Below are 26,231 nucleotides of genomic sequence, written 5' to 3' on the forward strand. Positions count from 1 at the left end.
TAAAACAGATATTGGTACTCTTACTCTTTGCTTGTGGTCACGCCACAAGCTTAGTAGATATTGGGATGCTATAGAGAGTGTTCTGGAAGGGGTCTTGGGAACCGAGATCAGGGTAGATCCGGTGTCCCTCCTCTTGGATTTGCCAAATCACCCCTCTTTGGACGTGCACAGGAAGAAACTGTTAATATTCTTTCATTTTGTGAGAGGAAGAACATTCTGATGAGTTGGGTGTCGGAAAATCCCCCGGGATTCTCAGGGTGGCGTAGATTAGTTATGGAGCGCATTCCCCGGACCTCCTCATGAGTATGATGCAACAGAAAACTGAACTTTTTTTTACAAGACGTGGCAGCCCTTTTTGAACTATATAGCTGCGGACTTGTCGGTTATAATAATGTCGGCTATAATGATTAGGGCCTTTGTGTAGTCATGTGGGCAGTGTCTGGCGAGCCAGGGAATCCTGGGTGGACAAATTCCAAACAAATATGGATATGCCAACTGATGCTCCCGATAATGGTGAGCTTTGGTGGGATTGCACTGAGTGTTGCAACTTAATTTAATTTAATTTGCCTTTGTTCACCACCATTTTTTTTTGCTGTTGTTATTTATTGAATTGTAGTTTGCGTAGGTTTTTCTTTTTTTTTCCTTCTCAATTGTTTGAGGAGTAGAGTAGTAGTTTGTTTACTGGTATTGTTTTTACATGATAAAATTGTTATACTATTTTGAAGTATTTTTATAAAGATCTCAAATCTTGTTCTCAATAAAAATATTAACAATAATCTTAAATCAGAAGTTGCCACACAGGAGCTTAGAAGAGATTAAGACAGATTCAAGGTATTTGGGTTCAGATCACTCAACTTCATTCAATGACAGATTAGTCTAGGGTGAATGAATAGTTTCCTATTTGGACATAATATAAAAGGTGAACATATTTCAAAGATGAAGCGATCACAACATACTTTATTTTGGCGTCAACTGGTCAAGCAATGATTCTAGATTGCAAGATGAGTCTGGTTTCCATCCCATTTTCACTGTAACCTATGGAATCACTCTGATGACCAGTCAAACAGTCTTGCTTTGTGGATCTGATAGCTTGGTAGCTGCAAGTGATTTCTCAAAGTGTTTGAACAGCCTCACGGGAGTAGTTTGGAAATCTTAAAGGAACACTGAATAATCTGGCATTGTTAGGAAGAGAAGATTCTGTATATATCTCATGCAAAGAAACTGGCGTGTAAAACATGCCGTTTTCTCTTAATAGATGCAATAGGTCTAATTTATTGCACATGAGTCTGAGAGGGCTAATGCTGCTTTAGTGCATAAGCACCTCCCACAATGATGATTTTAGAAGACTTGCTGAAAACGAGGGATCAGTCTTTACATCAATGCACAGCCCATTCATACAACCTGTAAGGACTGAGAAACAACAAACTACATTTTGTTTCTACAATACTCTGCTTACTGGACAAGAAGGGTACTACTTACACACACTAGACCACAGAAGCCTTTAAAAACCATTCACTTAGAAGATACAGATGGCAGCACATACAAATGGTGATCAGCATGGGATATGAAGAATTAATTTGGCAGCATCAGTCCCAACAAGATAAACATGCTGGGAATCCTGAAGACTTCAAGGAAAGCAAATATAGCTGATTGCTGAACACAGCAGACATCCCCAAAAAGTTTTCATGGTCAAAGAAAGAAAACTCTACATTGTGATTTGGAATGTTAGAACACTCATGGATAACCTTGAAAGCGACTGTCAAGGAAGAAGAGCCACAATATTACAAGCTAGTATCTAATATTGCTGCTGTCAATGGGACCTACGTTTCTGAGAAAAGCAACTGATTGACAAGTGGGGAATGCATTTTCAACTGGAAAGGTAAGACTGACAGTTACCCATATCTTTATTTAGTTGGTTTTGTCAACTGGAATGGATTCACCGAGATAACTCTGCATTATGTAAAAGAAAGACTTATAACAGTTCATCTTCAGTTGAGCCATAGTAAATTAAAATGCAAGTGTATTGAACATCAATTAAAGGATTTTACCTTATTTCATATAAATTTATTGAGTAGGGTTCTTTGTATGTCTAAATAATAGTAAGGACTTGTACATATTCTTTTCATACCCTCAGGCAGTCCAAACCAGTTTAGAGTCAACAAATGACTTTTGAAGTATAGTTATTTTAATATTAAAAAAGTAGTCATCCTGTCCTGCTAACATGTTAGTAGTTACTCAACTGCCATTCCTCAAGTAGTGTCATGAAATATTTTAAAATAACATTAACAAGTCAAATGGGCCTTGGTTTAATATTTCTTCTCAAAATAGGCATGTCCAACACTGCAGCACTTCAGCTTAAGCTTTCTATTCAAATCCTACAGATGAGATGTGAACTTTCAAGCTGAATCAAGAGGAAAGACATCTACCATTGATGGAAGTTAGTTTGATAATGTTATGCATTATACTGTACTAGTAACAGCTTTGCTAAACTAAAGTGAATGCAAGTGTTTTCCCTGGAGAGCACAACAAAGAAATAAAATCCAAAATGGACGCATGTGCAAGATCAATTATGGAGAGAAAACATGCTAACAAATACAACATACAAAAATATTGTATGAAGGAATAAACATTTTAAAAAGAATACAAATTAAAGCTCAATTTTTTGATTGTTGAATTGTTAAGTGCAACATTTTAGCAGATTCAACTAAACTAGTCGCAGTTTTGAGAGCTGTTTATACAACATGGGCAGGCAGGAAGTTGGCAGCCAGGTCAGAAACTATTACGCTCAAAAGCAATTTGTGTAAAGAAAAATTAGTAATTATCAAAAATAATGGTGGGACTATAGTCACTAATCTTACTACAGGGTTGAAATGCTGGTGAATTGCACAGTGTAATTCTTAAACTCTGCAAATCACTTCAGATTGTTAGTTAACTTTTATCACATGTATCTTGCAAAGTTAGCATCAATTGTTGTAGTCAATTTCGATTACCTTTGGTGCTGACAGTTTTACGAGATAACCACAACATTTGGTGTTGTTGTGTGCATTACTGCACCCACAACAAATGAATCACGTTTGTAAAGCAATCACAATAATCATCAACTGATGCACAAAAAGCCTTGGCCCTTTGCCTCTGAGAAGCAATGATCACACCTATACCTAAAGCACATGTGGGTATGATCTGCAAGTTAATTGCTCTTCTTACAGTTGGCTCAACAACAGTCCTTCAGTTGGCCTTTGACAAGAGGGTTGCCAGATAAAAGCATCACAAAATCATGTAATAGAATCTCATATGCCCTCTAACTATTGCTCACAATGATACTCTTAATCAGGACTGGGAATTCTAGTTGAATTTTCTCCTTTCTAATGAGGGACAATGAGTTTCCTAAATGTTGCTTAAGTTGAAACCCACCCAATTTAACACAAAGCAACCTTCCTGATCTGCACAGTTTAAATACTCAGTTTTTACTAACTAAAACACCAAATCCAAATCTAAATTAGGAGTAGCAGTGATTCTTCCACTAAAGTTCCTCTAAAATCGCTTGACATTTCCACTTTCAAAATCCTTACAAAACTATATCACTGGGTGAACTGACCTTGATTGCTGTAGCTCACTGGTCCAAATATCGAATAGTGCTTCAGGGTTGTGCATTCAGATTCACAGATCAAGTTCTTCAGCAGAGGCTGGATATCTTCAATTCCATGCTGCACTGCTTCAAATAGCATTCTTCGCAAGAAGCTGGTGTTAAACAATGACCCTGCCCTTCAAATTGAATAAACGTCAAGAAACAATGAAAAATTATGTCAAAGGTCAAGATTCTTTATCCACTGCTGGTGGACAGGGTGTAATTTCAATCCTACTACAACCACCTTCTACCTGAGGTACAAACACTACAACCATAGATCACATGTTAAATATTGCAAGTACTAGCACTGAAGAATTAATGATTTGTATGAGAACATGGTTTACCCAAATTCTGTCCTTCTAAACAACCACAGAAAAACAGAAAATTCCATTAGCTTTTATAAAGAGTGCCACTGATGATATGAGAGCTCCTTATGTACTCGCAGATCTCTATTTATTGATGGCCTGTAATCAATACGTTTAGTAAACAAAAAAAATTTAAACAAATACATTAAGTAAAACACTTATTATTTTGCTTTTCTCCATCAGGACCACATAGCAACAGCAGGTGAAACAGGGAGGACCAAATGCTGCTAGGCTGCCTCAGTGGTGCTTAACAAAAAAGATCAAAGTTCTTAAAGATGCATTCTCCTGATTTGGGCAAGTTAACTTGCCATTGTAGAGAAGGGCAACTGATGCTTCCTAATTACTCCTGTAAGACCCCAAATAACTGCCAGAATAAACACAGAAGAAGAAAATATATAGAGATTCAGCATTAGACTATAATTTCCATCTGTTTTAGATGGAGGTCTATGCACAATTTTTTGATTTTCACATCCAGATATATACCATAGGTAAACTAGAGAGACATCAAATATAAAGGATCATTGATCTAAATGTCAACTGTGTCCCTTTCCACAGATACTGCTCAACTTGCTGAGTAATTCTAACGTTCTGTATTTATATTTCCGCTTTCCAGCATTACAAACATTTGGTTTTGAGACACGATATGTGCCTATTTGCCCCATTTATCTCCTTCTCTAACATAATCACCACTAGTAAAAAGGAGAAAGTAAGGACTGCAAATGCTGGAGTTCAAAGTTGAGTTGACTTGGAAAGGGTGGATGCCAGGAAATTGTTTCCGTTAGGCAAGGAGACGAAGACCCGTGGACACAGCCTGAGAATTAGAGGGGGTAAATTCAGAACAGAAATGCAGAGACATTTTTTCAGCCAGAGAGTGGTGGGCCTGTAGAATTCATTGCCACAGAGTGCAGTGAAGGCCGGGACGCTAAATGTCTTCAAGGCAGAGATTGATAAATTCTTGATGTCACAAGGAATTAAGGGCTACGGGAAAAATGCGAGTAAGTGGAGTTGAAATGCCCATCAGCCATGATTGAATGGTGGAGTGGACTCGATGGGCCGAATGGCCTTACTTCTACTCCTATGTCTTATGGTCTTATCACACGGTTGAGAGTGTGTGGTGCTGGAAAAGCACAGCAGATCAAGCAGCATCCAAGGAGCAGGCAAATCAATGTGTCAGGCATAATTCCTTTCTCGGTTTATGCCCAAAACGTCGATTCTTCCACTCCTCAGATGCTGCCCGACCTGCTGTGCTTTTCCAGCACCACACACTCACCACTAGTAAAAGCTAAGCACTGTTAAAAGGCTTGTTGTGATTCTAGCGTAAGGCTAATTACTCTGTTTAATTTCATTGAAGAGAATAAAGACTTGGAATAACAGTGGATTTCCCATTAATCTGCCTGTTGCCATTCATTGTGAATGCTAAATTGTACCGTTAGGGTCAACAAGAAAAAAGCTGGGTTGGCATACAACAGTACTCGAGGTGCTATGTTACCTGTCTTACTGTAAAAAAAAGTGTTAGGATAGAGTATCCAACAATGTCAACACACAAAGAAAAACATTAAGTGCATATGACAGATAAAATATATTGCACAATAAAAGTTAATCAGAAGCACAGTTTACAATTTAGCTGAATAACTAGCAAGAAACATGAACTAGTAAACTGGAAAAAATCCTGCATGCTTAGCAGTGTATAATTGCCAACTTTAAAATACATCAAGAGTTGAGCATTTTTGAGAGGCAGATGACTTTTATTTGAGCTTCAGAGATAGTCTACTAGGTGTATTAATGCTCCATAACTTAATGGAAAATGTTCTCAGCTTGCCACCTGTAGTTAAGCCTAAACATGTATACAAAGAACACACACTGTAGCATCAATAATAAACAAAGAATTGTCTTTAAAATAAAGTATACCACTCTACGAATATGGAGCTGCTTACAGCTAGGACTTGCAAAGTAAGTTAGTTCTACTGCTATTGAATCTGCCCACATCATAAAGGCAATACTGAGCAATATCAGATCTGATCAGATTATACTGATGCCTCCAAGGGACTGCTGCTACTTGATAAAATATTAATCAGACAAAAAGGATTACAAGTACATAAATTGAAGCAATGCCAAGTACCAAATCTGTTGCTGGCATAGGACATAGGAATATACCTAATAAGCCATAAAAATCAAAATAGAAAAGCAAGAAAACTAGCAGTATAATAACAAATGTATACGTGGAACAATTGGGAATTAAATCAAAATAAGAAGCATGTACTAGGACAACTCAATCAGTGCTCCCTTCAAGATGTGTTATGCAGGAGTTCAAAATGTTTTGCTAAGGGGATGAACTGGCCATGCATAAGAACCGCTCCGTTAAGATGTGTGAACAAAAACTGTACCACAATCTTAAAGGGACCACTCAGTGTAACAGGCAGGCCTTGCTCACGGAAGAAAAATGAAAGGGAACATTGTTCTTAATAGTGTAATAGCCCATTTCAGCAATGTTTATTCTTTAATTGATTATCTGTGTCGAACTTAATGATTGGTGACAACATTGGTATAAAAGATTTTCTTAGCGAGTAGAGTTAAGTAATGTCCCAAATCCTGTTTGGGAATCACAGCAGAGCTAACAATTTGAAACTTGCACTCTGCAAACTATCACACAGTGTTACAACTTGAAAACATCAAAATGTGAAATAGGTACACCTGCATGAAACCAGGTGTTGCTGATCAGATCAACCACTTCTGTCAAATGGGACTGCAGTATTTGTTTTCCATAAGAATGGGGTTGCAGTCTGTAGCAACTCATTCAAAGTAAACGTGCACCTGTTTTTTTAAAAACAAATTGCTTTTTTCCACATTTTTGATCCCTTCATGATCTCTTTATATAAAATACTAACGTAACCAAGTTGATATCTTCAAGCTCTTCAATATTGTTAAACATTCCCTTCTGTATTAAGTTAGGGAACTGGTTTGAGTTTACACAGGTGGCTTTTTAAGAATAAAGGGGTAAATTCTATTGAGCGGTTAGAAAAGTTTCGAAAAGCTTTTCGAAGGTAAAGTGAACTATAGCAAGGGGAGAACAGTTGGGAGAAAATAACTTGAGAGTTAGACTGCAACAGTTGAAGATTTTGTCACTAATGATTGAGCAGGCTAGATTCAGAAGACACGGGGATTCATGCTGAGGAACTACTGGAAGTATTGCAGGATTGTCAATTAAGAATTGATTTGCATGGATGAAGATATAATTTGATTGAAATACATAGGCAATCAACAAGTTTTACTCTTACACTCTCAGTTAGGAGCTAGGCGATTTCAGTGCTTTCTGCACTGTGTGTCTCGGTTTTTTACTGTTTCTGTTGCTATGTATGAATATTTCTGTATTCTTGTATGGATAGCCAAAACTATCATTTGGAGCTACAAGTTTGAAAATTGCTGATTTAGACAATCATTATAAAACAAACCAGTGATTGGAACTTGCACTCTCAACAGGATTTGGTGTCACTTCTCCAAGATGTAAAATAGAACATCAACTGTTGTAGCTAAAAAGTCTTGAATTTTTATTGTGCAGGATGTTCCAAAGTGATTTACTTCTGAAGAGTTGTCAATATTGCAATACATAGATGTTAAATGTTAAAGACTTGCAGCTCTGGAATTCATTTCAGAAATGATCATGGAATTACAAGCAAAGAGATCTACCTGTTTAATTTAGCAGTATAAAACTATTTCTGACAAATCCAATGCTTGGTTTTAGACTTTGAGATTATCTCAACAATTATTTAAGCTTTGCCAACTGTCATTTCTGATTATGTCTTCACTCCAAACAGTTGGTTATCAAATACCTGGTTATTGGGAACATCCTTCCTGCATTTACTGTCTCCACTTTCAGACTTTTGTAGGTTTTTAGGAGATCCCCTCATTCTTCTAAACTCCAGTGAATATAGCCCTAACTGATGTAGTCTTACTTCTTTCTTAAGTCCTGCCATTTCAAGAATCAGTCTGATAAATCTTCAACACACTCCCTCCATAGCTAGAACATCCTTCTTCTGGTAACAAGGCCATTGCAATTGCAGCAAGACATCCCTGCTCCTGTACTTGAGTCCTCTTGCCAGCAAGGCCAACATACCATTTGAATTCTTGACCACCTGCTGCATCTGCACGCTTACTTTCAGTGACTGATGGACAAAGGCCCTCACGTCTTGTTGCACCTCCCCCTTTTACAATCTACAACATTCAAATAATAATCTGTCTTCCTGCTTTTTGCTACCAAAGTAGGTAAATGTACATTTATCCACATTATACCTCATTTGCTAGACATTTGGAGGTAAATGGTGAACTAAATTCTCGACAGGGGTATGCAGCTTTCAACACCAGGGTAATTTGTAGCTCCTGACCATTGAAACTAGTTTTTGAAGCTAAGGTAACTCACTTCAATTAATGCTCTTATTTCTTTCTTGCCAGCTTGCTTAGTTATTTTCGTTATCCTTCAGATTTGAAAACAGTGTTGACAGTGTATCATTGATAAAATTTTAACCAGAACGCAAAGATCTGTTGTCATCAGAAATTTCAGATACATGCAACAGAATCATTAAAATTTGATATGTGATCTTGAGACAATTGGATACAGATCTATGCAAAACTTGTTTAAACCAGGGCTGTACCAACCATGTTTTTTATAAATCCCTCAAACACACTCATAAATATGGCACAGGCAGATGGCAATGTCTGCTTTTCAAAGGACTTAAGAATCTTGTGTGAAAGGAATATGGATACTTTTAGACGAGCTCCCAGGAGCTGAATCAAAGCCAAATCGTGCTTTCAACTCTTCCATATTTGGCTACCTTCACACAACTGCCACAAGAAATTGAAACATTCATTAGAAAAGCACACTATGACTGTGAAATTCTTTTAGCAAACAGCAAAAAGGAACCATATCCGGAATTAATTTTGCTGGGAATGGTGGACTAACTATTTGTGTAGAACATTGAAAATTTCCATTTCTCAGCATTGTTGATAGGAGGACAGAAAAATAACTTGGAGTATTATGCTTCTTTAATCACCAGAAATAAACATACCACAAAGGTCCAAGTTCCACTGCAGTCTTTCCTGGCATACTTCCATAACAGTCACAGGGCAGCTGACTGTATGCACTCTCTGAAATAAAAACAACGCTAAATCAGGCCAATAATTTCTTACAAGACAAAAAGCATAATCGTTACAGTGGTTACAGTGTATGTTATATGACATTGACTCAAAACTTATATGTCCATAAGACTACATCAAGAATCTGTTTTGGCATCTCAGGATGCATGAACAGTAATGTTTATTACATTTGGTTTCACTTTTCTGTGATCACTGCTTGTGAAAATGCACAAATGTTCACTGATTTTTTTTTTGAATGGCCCAAAGTTCTAATAAGTGCTTATGACATAATGAACTCAAGTCTTAAGCTTTAAACACAACTGTAATTCAGGAATAATTAGCCTTCAGTTAAAAGCTACCGTGGACCTGGCAGACTAAGCTGAAATGCTGAAACACGGGTGTTCAGTCATTGCTAAATATGTCTTACTTACAAAGCCAACAGCACGTACAGGCAGAATCAGCCGCTTCATCACCACAATGCGAAGTGGATCCATAAAAAGTACTGGGAACACTTGAATGGTTAACATGGGTTTTTTGACAAAACATCATGTTGACAAACAAACACTATATGGTCTACATGTCCATTCTAGCACTTCAGTGGAAGGAATATTTAGAAAGTTAGCAAAGAAGAAAACATTATTAAATAAGCTAATTGAATAATTTTAAGGTATTCTTACCTTCCAGCATGTGGCACTTTTTGTAGAAAACCCGCTCTTCACACCACTGACAATGGATCAACCGACGTATTTTCTTCAGACTTTCATCTGCCTGGGTTGGTCCTCGCAGTACTCTCACCACCACCAGAACAAAGTGCTCTAGAGCTACACTGAACAGAACCTCAATACCCTTGTTACAACGTGCAGCAGCCCTGAAGGAAAACAAACACAGCAGAAGAAAACAAAGTAAGACTGGTTAAGGCAAGTATTTTATATTTTGCTTCTACTACAATGTCCATTACTGATGTTTGAATGGTGCTGCAGCAGCACAACAGGACCAAAAAAACAAATCATTTGAACACTTCCATAATATGGGTCCAGTTACAACTGTCAATGTTATTTTTTAGATACAGTATTCTATCAAGAATTGTGCAACAATGCTGAAAGTATTACACATATCATTCATTGCACTGTCTGATGCGATAACACAGCCCTGCATCATAAAAGTCAGTGGGTAGCACCACAATTTAGTTCTGAATCCAGGGGAATAGTACAAGAGAAAGAAACTTTAACTTGCTCTTCCATTTCCTAAACCAGATATAACAAATTGGATCAGGACTAAAAAGAATGGGCAAGTAGCCCTCAGTTACAAAATAATTGACAGTATCTTGAAAACTCTGTATTTACGAATGAGTCGTCGAACATTCTGCCCAGCCATAAGATCATGTCGAATCTGATTGCAACTTCAAATCCTCACTTCCATTTACTCCGGTTGGCTTTTATCTCCTTGCTGACCAAGAATTCAACCAGCTGTGCATTAAAAACATTGAAACACTTACACTACATTTTGAATTCTAAAGTTTAATGATCCTTGTGTGTAAAAGAGGCCTCAACTTTGATTTAAATGGGTGATCTATGATTTTTAAACAAAGACTCCTAATGCTAGGTTTCCCTTAAGAGGAAACATCTTCTTTAGGTCCATTCTATCAGACCCCTCAGGATCATATCTGTTTTGAATAAGTCACTTCTTGTTCTTCTAAGCTCCAGCAGAGACAAGCCTAGCCTGTCTAATTCTCTCTCATAAGACAATCCACACTTTCCAGGTATTAGTTTACTAAGTGTTGTCTGAATTGCCTCTTACGCATTTACATCTTTCCTTAAATAAGGTGGCCAATACTTTACACAACACTCCAAATGTAGTCTCATCAGTGCCCTGTATATCTGAAGTATTGACTTCCCTAACTTTGTATTCAATTTCCCTCAGCAGAATTGGGAACATTCTGTTAGCTTCCATAATTACTTTCTATACCTGTTGACTAACCTTCTTTAACATGTGCATGAGGATCCAGATTCCTCTGCATCTCAGTGCTCTGAAATCACTTACCATTTTGATTATGCTTTTTTTATTCTTCCAGACAAAAAGGGACAATTACAGTTCCTACACTATACTCCAACTGTCACATCTTTGGCCATTCACTTAACCTGCCTATAGCATTTTGTAGCTTCCTTATGCCCTCTTCATAACTTACGTAACTATCCTTGTGTCATCAGCAAATCTGACAATCATACTTTCTTTTCTGACATGCAAGACATTTATTTTAATTGTAAACAGTTGAGGTTACAGCACTGATCCCAATATCATGCATTACGTTTTGCCAGCCTGAAATACGCTCACTTATTTCCTGCTTTCTATTGGCCAACCAACCTTCTGTTCAAGAAAATATGCTACCCCTACATCATAGGGTTTTACTTTTTCACAGTAACCTTCAGAGTTATACAGCACTGAAACACACCCGTCCATACCGACCAAGATTCCCAAACTAAGCTAGACTCACTTGCTTGCATTTGGCCTGTATCCCTCTAAACCTTTCCGATTCATGTATTTATCCAAATATCTTTGAAATATCATAACTGTACATGCATCCACCACATCCTCTGGCAGTTCATTTCATGTACAAACCACCCTCCTCAGTTCTGTTTTAAATCTTTCTCCTCTCATCAACTTAAAAATATGCCCTCTAATTTTGAACTCACCCAACCTAAGGAAATGACCTTTATATGGTCCTTATGATTTTATATAAACCTCCTGTGCTCTAGTGAAAAAAGTCTCACCCTATCCTTATAACTCAAGCTCCACTCTCAGCTATATCATGGTAAATCTTTTCTGAACTCTCTCCAATTTAATAATATCCTTCCTATAGCAGGGCGATCAGAACTGTACACAGAACTAAAAATATGGCCTCACCTATGTTAAGTTCCAACCTCAACATGACATCTCAACTTCTATACTCAGTGGTCTGAGCAATGAACTCTGCTCTTATTTTCTATGTTTCTATGAGGCTTTCTACCACTGAAGAAGCATTAAGCAGCCTTTTCAGATAAGATTGAGACTCTCTTGCCAATATTTTAAATATTAAATAATAAACCAGTCCAAATTGTGGAAGGATGTGCCATTCACTTGATAGCTTGCAGCTAAGACATGATGAAGGCGGGGAAGGAGAGCATTACAGCCTCACTGGGCCCCAGGTCTGCTACCTCCAAGCAGTTAACCTTTTTCCAAAAGCTCCAGTTAGCCCCTGAAAGTAGGCCACAATGTGTCTGAATGACCTCAGCAATACAACCTCTTGTAGAAGGTTGTTCTGCTGCAGCCCTCACCTTCCCCATGTGACTCTGGGGAAACGAGGTGGGCATTGTCCGTGATCGCAGTGTGACCTGCTTATCTGCCTCAGTATCTCAAAATCCTTCTCCCAGATCAACATTTGTCAGCTGGACAATGCCTACTGTCTTTGATTTGAGTACAAAACAACAGTTTCAGAATAGAAGGAATTTAAAGCAACATCTCCACTTTTCAGCCAAAAGACAAATTGCAAAAAGGCTTTTGTCCTGATTTCATAAGGGAAATAAGGATTAGAATAGAAAGTTGGAAACAAAATCAAACAACATAGATGACAAATTAAAAGTGGGACTCATTTTGAGGGGAATGTGACTGTAATTTCGTTTACACAGAATGGAGAGGTCCTTCATATTCAAGACCCCTGACCTCAGGGTAACTTCTATAAATGAGGACGGACTGCCTAGATTCCTGTTTGAGGGAGGCTGGATATTGGCTATAAGAGGCCTCTGGAATCTATGTCAACATGACATTCTCAGTGCTCATGGTGTTTGAGTGTTCAACTGATCAACATTTCTTTAAATATTTTGATGTTGATACCGTAGATGGCTGAAGAAAAACAGAGTGCGGGTTGATGGGTCTGAAACGGTGTGCGGTTTCTGGATGGGTCACAATAGATCAATCCAATTCATTTCTAAAATGGACACATACCACTATTTCAAATAACTGGAAACAGAAGAGGTGGTGGTGATTTTATTGCTGTTTTAGATTAATATGGAATTGTGCCTGAAAGAGCGCTGGAAACACATTCAATTGTAACATCCTAGAGGATAAAAATCTGTGGGAAAAAATGTTTCAGGATTCTCAGCAGAGAATGAGGCAGGCAGTGAGGACTAATGGTATAACCCTTTCACAGGGTTAACACAAGCACAAACAGTTGAGTGGCCTCCTTCTCTGTATGATTCTCTTAACTCAACAATTTGAAAGCCTTTTTTCAAGAAGATATTTTATCAAGAATGTTTTTTGTAATACTTAATTGGCAGAGCATTACTTACTTTTTGCAGGATCTATTCCACCTATTCTCTGTAATATTACAGCATGTTATTGTGTGCCACCATGTTAGGCAGCTGTTATTCAATTAGATTTTTTAAAGCAATTTCTAGGCAGGCAGCCAATCATGCTGTGCAAATTTTGAAACTTCAAAACAGCACAATTGCTGGATGTTGGTCATTATTTCAAGAGGATTAAAGAACAGGAAGAAGAGAGTTTTGCTGTACTTGTATTTTGTGTTGTTCTGATGTGACCACACCTGGGAGTACTGAGTGCTGTTCTGATTTTCTGGTTTAAGGAGGATGCATTTACATTGGAGATGATGCACAGAAGGTTCATAAGGTTGACCTTTGGGATAAGAAGGCTGTCCTACAACATGTGGCTGAGTAAATAGTGTCAATGTTCTCTGGGGTCTAGAAGAATGAGAGATGATCTTGTAGGAACATAAAATAATGAAGAGATTTAACAAGGTCAACAGAGGCTGTCTCCCTTCCCATTCCCTGGGCTAAGATGGCTAGAACAAGGGGTCATGGTGTCAGGACTCAGACAAGGAGAATTCTCTTCACTGAAAGGATTGTGAATCTTCGGAATTCACCAGATGATTCTGGAGTTCCCATAACTGAATTTAAGGCAGGCATATGCAGATTTTTGGTCTCTCAGGAAACTAAAGGTTATAGAGAGCAGGCAGGAAAGTGAAGTTGAAGGTTAAGATCAGCCATGATTATTCCAAGTAGTAAAGCAGGTTTGGCTGGGCTATACCGTCTACTCCTGCTACTATTGCTCAAGTTAAATGTTAGGCACTGTTGGTCTACCATCAGACCTTCGAGTATAGTTTCCCAAAATGCCATGGCTAACTTTGCCCTCATACCTTCATGGTTTGCTTTCTTCACAAGTAAAATTCCAGATTTTGATCGAATAACATCACTTTTAAAGCTATTCTAAACAATACAGGACAATGCAGAAAATGTGCAACAGTAGGATTAGTTTGTAATTGATACAGGGCTATAGGGAGAGTATAGGGCACAGGGGTTAGTTTGCGGATTAATACAGAGCTATGGAGAGAAACCACATCAGTGATTCGGGTGCAGGTGTTTGAATTTGGATTGTACATGGTGTGGGCTAGGGTGTGGGTGTGACAGCTCTAGTCTGGAAGAGGCAGAGAGATGTGGTAGTTTGCAGTCCACACTATATTTGACAATACAGATTATCTCTGACTGGGTTGCTTCCTGTCTGAGAGAAAATAACAGTTATTTCCTGGTGTAACATAGTTGTCATTTCAGACTCTGGGAGATGCAATCACAGGCTGAAGATCAAAGGAAAAGGGAGGCTGGGGGGGCAGTGACTTTACATATTCATATAACATCTATTAAGAAAACAAAACTTCCCAAAGCATTTTGCAATAACATTATTGGTCAAAATTTGCAACCTCATCACAAGAAGTCAGGTATTTACACACAGAGGCAAGTGAGTGTCGAGAAAGAGGAATGAGAGGCAGTTGAAGTTTCGGAACAGTACTTCAGAGCCCATGGCCTGGATAGCTGAAGGAATAACAGCCAATAGTGGAGTGAAAGAAATCAGGTCAGTATTATAAAGAATTACTTGAGGGGAAGGTGGTGTAATCAACTATGTTCATCACGTAGGATAGATCCTTGATTGGAATTATTCAAATGTCGAGTTTTGAGAAAGATGGCAATGGATTTGGGACGCAGCAATATTCAGAACTTTGGAGAAGAATGCCAAGCTTAGCTTCAGGTGAACCAAGTGATGAGGTGGGATTCACTTATTCACAAAAATAGTTTGTGCAATGGCAATTAATTCCACTAACCGGCTTATAAAAAACATACTGATTTTTTTCTCCATTCTTGATGTTGAAACAGTATTTTTGCCCATTTTAGTACACAATCAAGAACGAGGAGGAACTAAAAAAAAGTGAAGTCTCGATACAGGATCAAGAACCAGGAACTCCCTCACTGATGGTACTTTGCATGCTCTTACACCACAACAACTGTAGCAGTTCAAGAAAGCTGCTCACCATCACCTCTTCAAAGGCTGTTAGGGCCAGGCAATAAATGCTGGCCTCACTAGAGGTGCCCATGACCTATGAACAAATAAAAAAAACAAGAGGTATTGATCTAAAATGCTAGGAACCTTGGGAGGAGGCTGAGGTGCATCATCTATTTGGTACTTCTGCTGAAAATAATATATTTAATTAGTTGTCTTGACAGCAGATTAATATGTTTTAATCTTAAATTATAGCCAGTAGAGCACTAGATTAGAGTGGTAGTGTGCTCCTCCAGCCTTGGTGATAACTCAAATTAAGGGCTCATCTGGAGTAACCCAAACTGGAATTGGCAATTGAAAATGAGGTACAACAAAAATTAGAAAGAGTAGGTGGAAAGGTAAGGTATTTTTGTACATTCACAAACCAAGATGACTTTGTTAGATGCGAAGATTTTCTGCAGAAGGAAATTTTATTATCGAATCCTTACAGTGCAGGTCGAAGCCATTTGGCCCACTGAGTCTACATTGACCCTCTGAAGAACATCCTATCCCCATAACCCCACATTTACCATAGTTAATCTAGCTAGCCTGCATATCCCCAGGATACGGAGCAATTTTTAGCATAGTCAATCGTCTAACCTGCACATCTTTAGACTGTGGGAGGAAACCAGAGCACTGGCAGAAACCAATGCAGACAAGGGGAGAATGTGCAAACTTCACACAGAGTCAACTAAGGCATGGTGGCACAGTGGTTAGCACTGCTGCCTCACAGCGCCAGAGACCCGAGTTCAATTCCCGCATTAGGCGACTCACTGTATGGAGTTTGCACATTCTCCCCGTGTCTGCGTGGGTTTCCTCCGGGTGCTCCGGTTTCCTCCCACAGTCCAAATATGTGCGGGTCAGTTGAATTGGCCATGCTAAATTGCCCATAGTGTTAGGTGAAGGGGTAAGTGTAGGGGTATGGGTGGATTGCGCTTCGGAGGGTCGGTGTGGACTTGTTGGGCTGAAGGGCCTGTTTCCACACTGTAGGTAATCTAATCTAAAGGCTGGAATTGAACACAGGCAGCAATGCTAACCACTGTGTCACCTGTATGGCCGAGTGCTTTGGAAAAAATAACCAAGCATTCACTTGTGGGCTTCAATGTAAATGCCCTCGAGAAAGTGAAAGCTGCCTTTTTGAAACAGGGCAGTCCACCTGTTGTGGGGAGACAAACAATGTTGTTCAGGATGGTGAATATTGATGAATCTGCTTCACACGGTCAGGAAGAAACAATCACATCCGGAGTGAGGTATAGCCTGAGTGATTGCACATTTCTGGGATTTTTGAGCAGTGTGGCAATTCAGTTACGAGGGGAAGAGGTGTTCTTTGCTTGCTTTCTTGGTTCATGGTAAGATTTTTTTAGAAACAGTATAAATTGAAGTCTGAGTTTGGGGAAAAGTGACATCATATGAAAACCATAAGTTCATTGGCTGGTAACAGTTACTAATTTGACTATTAGGTTACTTTCAGATTAAAACTACATCAGCAAAATATTTACAGATTAGAAATTAGAAGACCAGAAAATAAAAATAAAAATAAATTAAGAATTAAGTAAATAGAAGAGATACAGGGCCAGGAGGCACATTGTACCTGCATGATGTCGGAGCTGTGGTGCGGATCAGTGAAAGAACTACAGCAAGTGTTGGTTGCATGAGAAACTCTGACTCAGAGTTGATGAGCTGGAGTCTGACACGGCGACGCATCTGGGAGGGCAATAGTTATGTGATGTTGCATTTCTGGAAGCAGTCTCACCCCTTAGATTAACTACCTTGAATTTGATCACTGGTCAGGGACAGGAGGGTGTGACTATGAGCGAGGCAGGTAGAGAGATCTAGGTGATAATGTTGTAGGAGTTTTAGCCCTTGAGCATGTCTAATAGATTTGAGATTCATGTTTCCTGTGTGGAGGGGAATGGGGGCTGTAGGGAGGATGAACAAAATAACCACAGTACCATGGTATAGGGAGCCATTTAAGGGAGTGGGGGTGGGGTGTGCGTTGGAATGAGACACAAGTCAATGGGATGAATTTGCATTTGCAGAATTGTATTTGCAAATGCATTCTATTTTTTCTCAAAAAGCACGCAACTTGCAGGCAGTCAATCCACTCAACATCTTATAAATTCCTATTCTGGAAATGGAACCAGCCTGACTCAAGATTGCGATACAGACAGACTCTAACCTCACACCTTTAATACACTGTCTGAGCTGAGATATCACCTCGTTTTTATAAAACCTTAAGTTATCTTGAGAATGTGACTTAAAAGAAGTTCTGAGATTTACACATAAATGAACCGAAGCCGGAAACCCATTTTAAAAAGATGAAAGACTCGACAGCAATCTAGATTTGTTCAATATATCATTTCAATTGCATGACAGTGATTTTTTTTTGCTATAAATTCTGTATCCTATAATCCTCCTCCACAGCTACCTGAAGGAGCAGCAGTCCAAAAGCTAGTACTTTCAAATAAACCTGTTGGACTACAGCCTGTTGTTGTGTAAATTTTAACAAATTAGCAGAACAGTGTAAGCGATATGAACAGGAGTAAATGGAATAAACAGAATGGTGAACACAAAATAACTCAACTTAAATGAAGATATGCGAATGAACAGCCTGCCTGTTTGGAGAATAAAATTGCTCCCATTGGTATGAATGAGGCTGTGCTGCATTGGTAACTCTCTCTTAATGCAACACTCCTTTTTGACAAACAAACATAAGCACAAATAACTGAATCTTCCAATAAATAATTTGGCATATTCTGAACATGAAGAATAGGATTACTTCCTGGTATAAACCGCAGTGGAGATTCTCAGGGCTTGACTCCACATTGACACCTAAACAGCTTTGCTCAGTCCTTGACCAATGGAAATAGTTAACAATTATGTGCTTCACATATACTAGCCGAGTTCATCCGAGGTCAGAGATACCTATTTGAATTGAGGATGGATACAAAAACGTGCCTGTATATGATGGCAGATATTTAATGTATAAATGTTTGGGGAAATTTAGGCACTTGGTTTAAAATTGTCCTTAAATTAAGCATTCTGGAAAGTTACTTTGAAGGCATTTTGGAATAATCACGTCAGTTTTTGGATAATACATCAACAAATATCAGGACTACCTTGCCACAGAAGCAATGACCATTCTGGCTGCCACTTCCTTGTAGTACTCAGTCCGGACAATGTTACAACTGTAGTGGCGCATGGTGACATTTAAGGCTTTGCAGTACAAAGTGCTGATGTCCGTGGATGTCACAGAAACAATCCCAAGGTTCCTCACATTTCTGAAGGCAGCATCAAAATAATTTATTGCTGTTCCAAATGGGTCCAAGTGTCTGTCACAATGTGGAAAAAAATTACAGAGGACGTAAGAACTCTCTGTTCAATATGCAATCTTCATTACCTTCCCCCCTCCCCCCCCCCCCCACTTCAAAATATCTCCTGCAGAAAATCCCTCCTGCAGTCTCACCCCAGTAGATTCCATCTTTTGAATTGGAGACAGGTCAAGTTAACTTGCTGTAGGGACATCTTGCCAAAAATAGATACCTTTATAACATCTTGATATTTGAAGAAATCTATAGGCTACAAGTTAGGAAGGCAGGGGTTTGGTAAATGTGCTCTGGAGAACAGAGCCAAAGAAACTGAATACGCAAAATTAGAAAATCAATAAACTAGTTAACAGCAGGAAATAGGTATGTGACAGTGTACTGGCCACAGTTGTTCCTTTTGCCCCTCTTTTCACCCAATCAAGTTCAAAATTGAACACTTCACTCCACATAAATCTCACATACTGAAAGCAGTGAGTTCAAGTTGCAGATGACTTTTGAACTCAAATCCTTCTGAAAGTCTAAGAATTTGCTGCCTCTAAACTAAATTAGAAACATTTTAACTTTTGCTAATGATGCAAAACATGCATTGTCACGTCAGTCACCCATAATGTATACTGGAAATTTGCTTTCCATTGACTTTAATGTTGTATGAGTGACAAATCCAATAATGCCAGCAGTATACCATCAAAAGTTAAAGTTGCCTTCCTGTGAGGTAGAGGTTCGTGCAGCCATATAATTCAGAATAGCAGAAATTCAACACTACAAGCTAAAAATGTATGACATAGAAAAAAATTTCAATTAATTCTAACACAAACAAGTCACAAAATGCAACTGAATGTATTTAGCAACTTCTTGATCTGTAATTTTGTTAGACAGCTAATCAATAATCTGACTATAACGTTTAGTATGCTGAACAAGGTGGAGCAGAATACAATTAAACTAACTATGAACAGATCCTGAACAGGCAACATTTGTCACCTATAACAATATTTTGCTTTCAACCACAGCTAGTCTGTACCAAGTGTCAACAGTGATTTTCCACTGCATTTGACAAATCAAAACGTTGTGGAAACAAATCACTGGAATAATTTACAATTACTAGAGTAATTACTAAAATTACTCATAAAAAATTACGAGAGAGTGTGCCAGAATATTCCAATTTATATAAAGTGAATTTTTTTGTTAAGTATGGCACAAGTAGGACTACCTTGATGCTCTATTAGTTAAAAAAAACTGAATCTTACACATTTTCACAAATGCATCACTTGCAAATTGAAATTGCAGAAGTGTTGGTTAAAAATCTCTTCACAAAAACAGTAGAATCATAGAGATGTACAGCATGGAAACAGACTCTTCAGTCCAACCCGTCCATGCTGACCAGATATCCCAACCCAATCTAATCCCACCATGGCCCATATCCCTCCAAACTTTCCGATTCATATACCTATCCAAATGCCTCTTAAATGTTGCAATTGTACCAGCCTCCACCACTTCCTCTGCCAGCTCATTCCATACCCATATCACCCTCTGTGTAAAAAGGTTGCCCCGTAAGTCTCTTTTATATCTTTCCCCTCTCACCCTAAACCTATGACCTATAGTTCTGGACTCCCCGGCCCCAGGGAAAAGACTTTGCCTATTTACCCTACCCATGCCCCTCAATTTTGTAAACCTCTATAAGGTCTCCCCTCAGCCTCCGACGCTCCAGGGAAAACAGCCCCAGCCTGTTCAGCCTCTCGCTATAGCTCAAATCCTCCAACCCTGGCAACACCTTTGTAAATCTTTTCTGAACCCATTCAAGTTTCACAACATCTTTCCAGTAGGAAGGAGACCAGAACTGCACACAATATTCCAACAGCAGCCTAACCAATGTCCCGTACAGCCGCAACATGACCTCCCAACTCCAGTACTCAATACTCTGACCAATAAAAGAAAGCATACCAAACACCTTCTTCACTATTCCATCTACCTGCAACTCCACTTTCAAGGAGCTATGAACCTGCACTCCAAGGTCTCTTTGTTCTGCAACACTCCCTCGGACCTTACCATTAAGTGTATAAGTCTGGCTAAAATTTGCTTTCCCAAAATGCAGCACCTTACATTTATCTGAATTAAACTCCATCTGCCACTTCTCAGCCCATTGACCCATCTGGTCCAGATCCTGTTGTAATCTGAGGTAACCCTCTTCGCTGTCCATTACACCTCCAATTTCGGTGTCATCTGCAAACTTACTAACTGTACCACTTATGCTCGCATCCAAATCATTTATGTAAATGACTAAAAGTAGAGGACGCAGCACTGATCCTTGTGGCACTCCAGTGGTCACAGGACTCCAGTCTGAAAAACAACCCTCCACCATCACCCTCTGTCTTCTACCTTTGAGCCAGTTCTGTAACCAAATGGTTAGTTCTCCCTGTATTCCGAGAGATCTAATCTTGCTAATCAGCCTCCCATTGGGAACCTTGTCGAACGCCTGACTGAAGTCCATATAGATCACATCTACCGCTCTGCCCTCATCAATCTTCGTTGTTACTTCTTTAAAAAACGCAATCAAGTTTGTGAGGCATGATTTCCCATGCACGAAACCATGTTGACTATCCCGAATCAGTCCTTGCCTTTCCAAATACATGCACATCCTGTTGCTCAAGATTTCCTCCAACAACTTGCCCACCACCGACGTCAGGCTCACTGGTCTATAGTTCCCTGGCTTGTCCGTACCACCCTTCTTAAACAGTGGCACCACGTTAGCCAACCTCCAGTCTTCCGGCACCTCACCTGTGACTATTGATGATACAAATATCTCAGCAAGTTTCTAGCCCTGAACACATGTATCCAGAGCAGGAGTAGACTACTTGATCCCCTCAAGCCTCTTCTGCCACTCAACAAAATCATAGCTGATCAGATTACTCTACATTCCTGACTAACTTATATTACAAAAAGTGAAGCTGTCTTCCAAATGCAACTGGAAATTTTAATAAAATGACTCAAAGCAAGCTTGGAGCACATTACTCCTTGGATTAAACAACAGGACCCCTAGAATCACAACAACGTTTACCTTTCCTTTGACTGCAGAGATGGATCTTTTTATTCAATTAATGCACTGACTTATCTCTTGGATCTTATAAAATTTCAAGTACAGCACTATGTATGTTCATATTAATTTCTTTATTAAATCTGTTCAGTGGACAAACATTCCATTTAGTTTATCACTGGTTTACTTGAAAATGCTTGGTATTCAAATTTGCATGAGTCATTTATGTAGCATTGGGAAGCAAAACCTAAAAGAGACTTCTCAGAAAGATAATTACAGCAGTTTTTTGATATACTTTGTCGTTTTAATTAGTTGTTTTCTCTGATTACTTAGATAACCTTTACAGCCACAATACTTGTGGTTCTGCCAAAACTGCCCTCCAGTTGTGTATTTGGAGTTGAATGTGGATAACCTGGGATCCCAGATCTCCTACTGCAAATAAAGTTAGCCCCTGAATTTTACTTGTCACATTCAATATTAAATTTCATAACTTCAGAGTCTGACCTCATGACGCCGGTTTTCCTTTTGTTTTGAATTATTTTACACAGCCACCAAACCAGCCTTTACCCTCAATGTACCTTGTTTTGTCTCCGTCTCAGCTGAGGGGGGCCTATTTTCATTCTTCTACGACTTAACTGACAACAATGTTACTTAGTCCTCTTTCACCCCAACTCGCAACTTGTTTATCTTTGACTGGGCTGCAAACCATCTATTCCTATTGTTCCTCCTATACATCTGTCAGATGTATATAAATCACCATTTTCTAACCCTTTCCACTTTTGAAGAAAGTCGCATCAGCCTCAAAATGTTAATTCTGTTTCTCTCTCAATACATGTTGTTCAACCTGCTGAGTTTTCCCCCAGTATTTTGTGCTTGTTCAGAACGTGCTCTGTTTGAAACTATAAATGGTATTTTACAGCTTTTACCAGCATGCTATCCTGAAAAATACAACTGCTTCTTAAAAATAGGGAATGCTTTTATGTGACAAAGGCTGCGGCAACCTGTTTCACTCACATGAAATCAAAAGCTCTCAAATGCATGAGTACGTTGGCATCCATTTGTGTGACTTCAATAGTTCCCAAAGTATTCTCTCCTTCTTCAACATCCTCTTCGTCCTCTTCTTTTTTACTTGATAAGACCTTCATCCGGTTTAGATGACAATTTTCTCTAATAATCTTCACAGAGCCCTCGTTTATGTCATTTATGGTGACCTTCACCGAATCGCCAAGGTGCTTGGCCCACTGCAACCCCATGATTCCTTCAAAATAGAATAATCCAGTTTAGATGATAGAATTCTGATTAACAGCTGGTGGGGATCTCTGGGCCAGAGATTAATCACAATTATGATGATCAACAAACCCCTCTTTCTGTGGAGAAGAGCTGATTGCTTTAAATAAGATCAGTAAACTCTACACTCCTGACACGGCTGTACAGTAACTTAAAGGGGCTGATTGTAAGTGGCTTGTGGAGGAACCTTTGAGCTGCTGTATGGTTGTACAGTTTAGAGGGAACATAGGTGGCCAATAACACTTCTATCAACTGACAGGGTAAGAATGCAAGTAACATGAGCAAAAACTCATTGGCTATTGGCCTCAGTTGCTGTTTATGGGATTTTGCTGCATCCATATTGTCTAATACACTTAATGATAAAATTGACCATGCTGCAAAACAATTGAGTGTTGGAGTTCTGGGATGACTTGAGGATGCAATGTGGCATCATGTTAATGTAAACACATCGTCTACTAGCTTTTCTTTCCTTTCCAAACTACAACTGGTTCACTGTCACAAGGAGCTACAGAGCACTGTACATTATTGAACACTGTAATATTACAGTGACAGATATTTCCAGGCACTAAAGCACAGAACTGTCGTTGAAATCAACTGCTTTACCATTAAATTCAACATGCAGAATCCATTAGTCATTAAAAAAATCATGAATTAAATTAACTTTTGTGAAATGCATGTGAAAATGTAATCACATGGCAACAACAAGCGATCTTAACCTGAAAAGTTGAAAACAAATATATATTGCAGTCATACCCTTCTTTAATTCGGCTATGTAATTTTCTTTAAAAACTGCATGTATTCTGGACATAAACTATTGAAAAGGGCAGTAAAACATTCTCTTTAACTAACTGATCTGGCTCTTACCACCACTAATACCACTCATTGTGCAGACTTGCCACAAACTATACTTCTCAGAAAGTAAGAAAAGGATTGAGTATACATAGCACCTCTCACAACAGGATGGACTAAAACACTTTACAGTCAAACTGTTGAATTGCAATCACTATTGCATATTAGGTAGATGGCAAACAATTAAAACATAATAAAATCCCATGGGTGTAAGTTTGCTCGCTGAGATGGAAGGTTCATTTTCAGACATTTCGTCACCATACTAAGTAACATCCTCAGTGAGCCTCTGGATGAAACACTGCTCATGTTTCCTGCTTTCTAGTTACATGTTTCCTTGGGTTGGTGATGTCTTTTCCTGGTCTTTTTTCTCAGGGGATGGTAATTGAGGTCCAAGTCAATGTGTTTGTTGATAGAGTTTTGGTTGGAATGCCATCCTTCTAGGAGTTCTCGTGCGTGTCTCTGTTTGGCTTGTCCTAGGATAGATGTGTTTTCCCAAAGTGGTGTCCTTCCTCATTTGTACATAAGGATAGAGTGAGAGAGGGTCATGTCGTTTCGTGGCTAGTTGATGTTCATGTATCCTGGTGGCTAGTTTTCTGCCTGTTTGACCAATGTAGTGTTTGTTAAAGTTCTTGCATGGTATTTTGTAAATTACATTAGTTTTGCTTGTTGTCTGGATAGGGTCTTTCAACTTCATTAGCTGCTGTATTAGTGTGTTGGTAGGTTTGTGGGCTACCATGATGCCAAGGGGTCTTAGTAGTCTGGCAGTAATTTCAGAGATGTCTTTGATGTAGGGGAAGAGTGCCTAGGATTTCTGGACGCATTTTGTCTGCTTGTTTGGGTTGTTGTTGAGAAATTGGTGAACTGCATGCACTGGGTACCCTTTCTTTTTGAATATGCTGTATGGGTGATTTTCCTCTGCTCTGCAGTGTGTGGTGGCTCGTTGAGATAATATTCTGATGCAGATCCATTTGTGGGTGTTGGGATTATTGCTTCTGTAGTTCAATATTTGGTCCGTATGTGTGATAGACACTGGTTTGAAGTTCCCCATTGGCTGTTCACTTTACTGTGACATCTAGGAATGGCAATTTGTTGTTGCTTTCCTTCTCTTTAGTGAACTTTATGTCAGTAAGGGTATTATTGACGGTCTTTAAGGTTTCTCTAATTTGTTTCGTTTAGTGATGACAAAGATGTCATCCACTTAGCGGACTCGAAGTTTGGGTTGGATAGTTGGCAGATCTGTTTGTTCGAGTCTCTGCATTACTGCCTCTGCTAAGAATCCTGATATTGGAGGTCCCATGAGTATTGCATTGGTTTGTCTGTAGGTTTTATTGTTGAAGGTGAAATGTGTGGTAAGGCATAGGTCCACTAGCTTGATGATGCTGTCCTTGCTGATGAAGTTGGTGATGTTTGATGTATGTGCCTTTGGGTCTTCTAATAGTGTAGTCAGTGTTTTTTTGTCAGGGTGATGTTGATTGATTTAAACAGGGCTGTTACATCAAAGGAAACTAGTGTCTACAGGAAAACAATACATATGGACCAAATATTGAACTACAGAAGCAATCATTTCAACATCCACAAATGAAGCTGCATCAGAACATTATTTCAACGAGCCACCACACACTGCAGCACAGAGGAGCTACACAGAGCAGAGGAAAATCAGCTATACCATGTATTCAAAAAGAATGGGTACCCAATGGACACACTCTGTCGATTCCTCAGCAATAAACCCAAACAAGCAGACAAAAAGCATCCAGAAACCCTAGCCACTCTCCCCTACATCAAAGACATCTCAGAAATGACTGCCAGATTACTCAGACCCCTTGGCATCATGGTAGCCCACAAACTCACCAACACACTAAAACAGCAGCTAATGCAGTTGAAAGACCCCATGGAGAAATAATCAAAACTAATGTCATTTACAAAATACCTTGCAAGAACTGGAACAAACACGACATTGGACAAGCAGGCAGAAAACTAGTCACCAGGATACATGAACATCAACTAGCCACAAAACGTCATGACCCTCTCTCACTCTTATCCTTACATACAGATAAGGAAGGACATCACTTCAACTGGGACAACACATCTATCCTAGGACAAGTCAAACAGAGACACACACAAGAATTCCTAGAAGGATGACATTCCAAACGGAACTCTATCAACAACCACATTGACTTGGACACCAATTTCCAACCCCTGAGAAAAAGACCAGGAAAAGACATCACCAACCCAAGGAAACCTTCCAGCTCAGCAAGCAAACTTATATT

The 26,231-nt window shown here is 39.1% G+C and overlaps 1 protein-coding gene across 2 annotated transcripts in view; it reads right to left on the minus strand.

Annotated features, from left to right (window-relative positions):
• Positions 1-26,231, minus strand: part of trmt1l (tRNA methyltransferase 1-like) — a 70,741-nt gene that overhangs the window by 18,839 nt on the left and 25,671 nt on the right. For both annotated transcript variants that reach the window (XM_060829745.1, XM_060829744.1), the window contains 5 exons: positions 22,843-23,086; positions 18,594-18,806; positions 9,795-9,985; positions 9,051-9,129; positions 3,596-3,762 (listed from right to left, as the gene is read on the minus strand). In XM_060829745.1, coding sequence (XP_060685728.1) covers positions 3,596-3,762; positions 9,051-9,129; positions 9,795-9,985; positions 18,594-18,806; positions 22,843-23,086 — 894 coding nt within the window. The remainder of the gene's footprint in view (positions 1-3,595; positions 3,763-9,050; positions 9,130-9,794; positions 9,986-18,593; positions 18,807-22,842; positions 23,087-26,231) is intronic.

This window comes from Hemiscyllium ocellatum, chromosome 9 (genome assembly GCF_020745735.1).
Source record: "Hemiscyllium ocellatum isolate sHemOce1 chromosome 9, sHemOce1.pat.X.cur, whole genome shotgun sequence".
NCBI classification, from domain to species: domain Eukaryota; kingdom Metazoa; phylum Chordata; class Chondrichthyes; order Orectolobiformes; family Hemiscylliidae; genus Hemiscyllium; species Hemiscyllium ocellatum.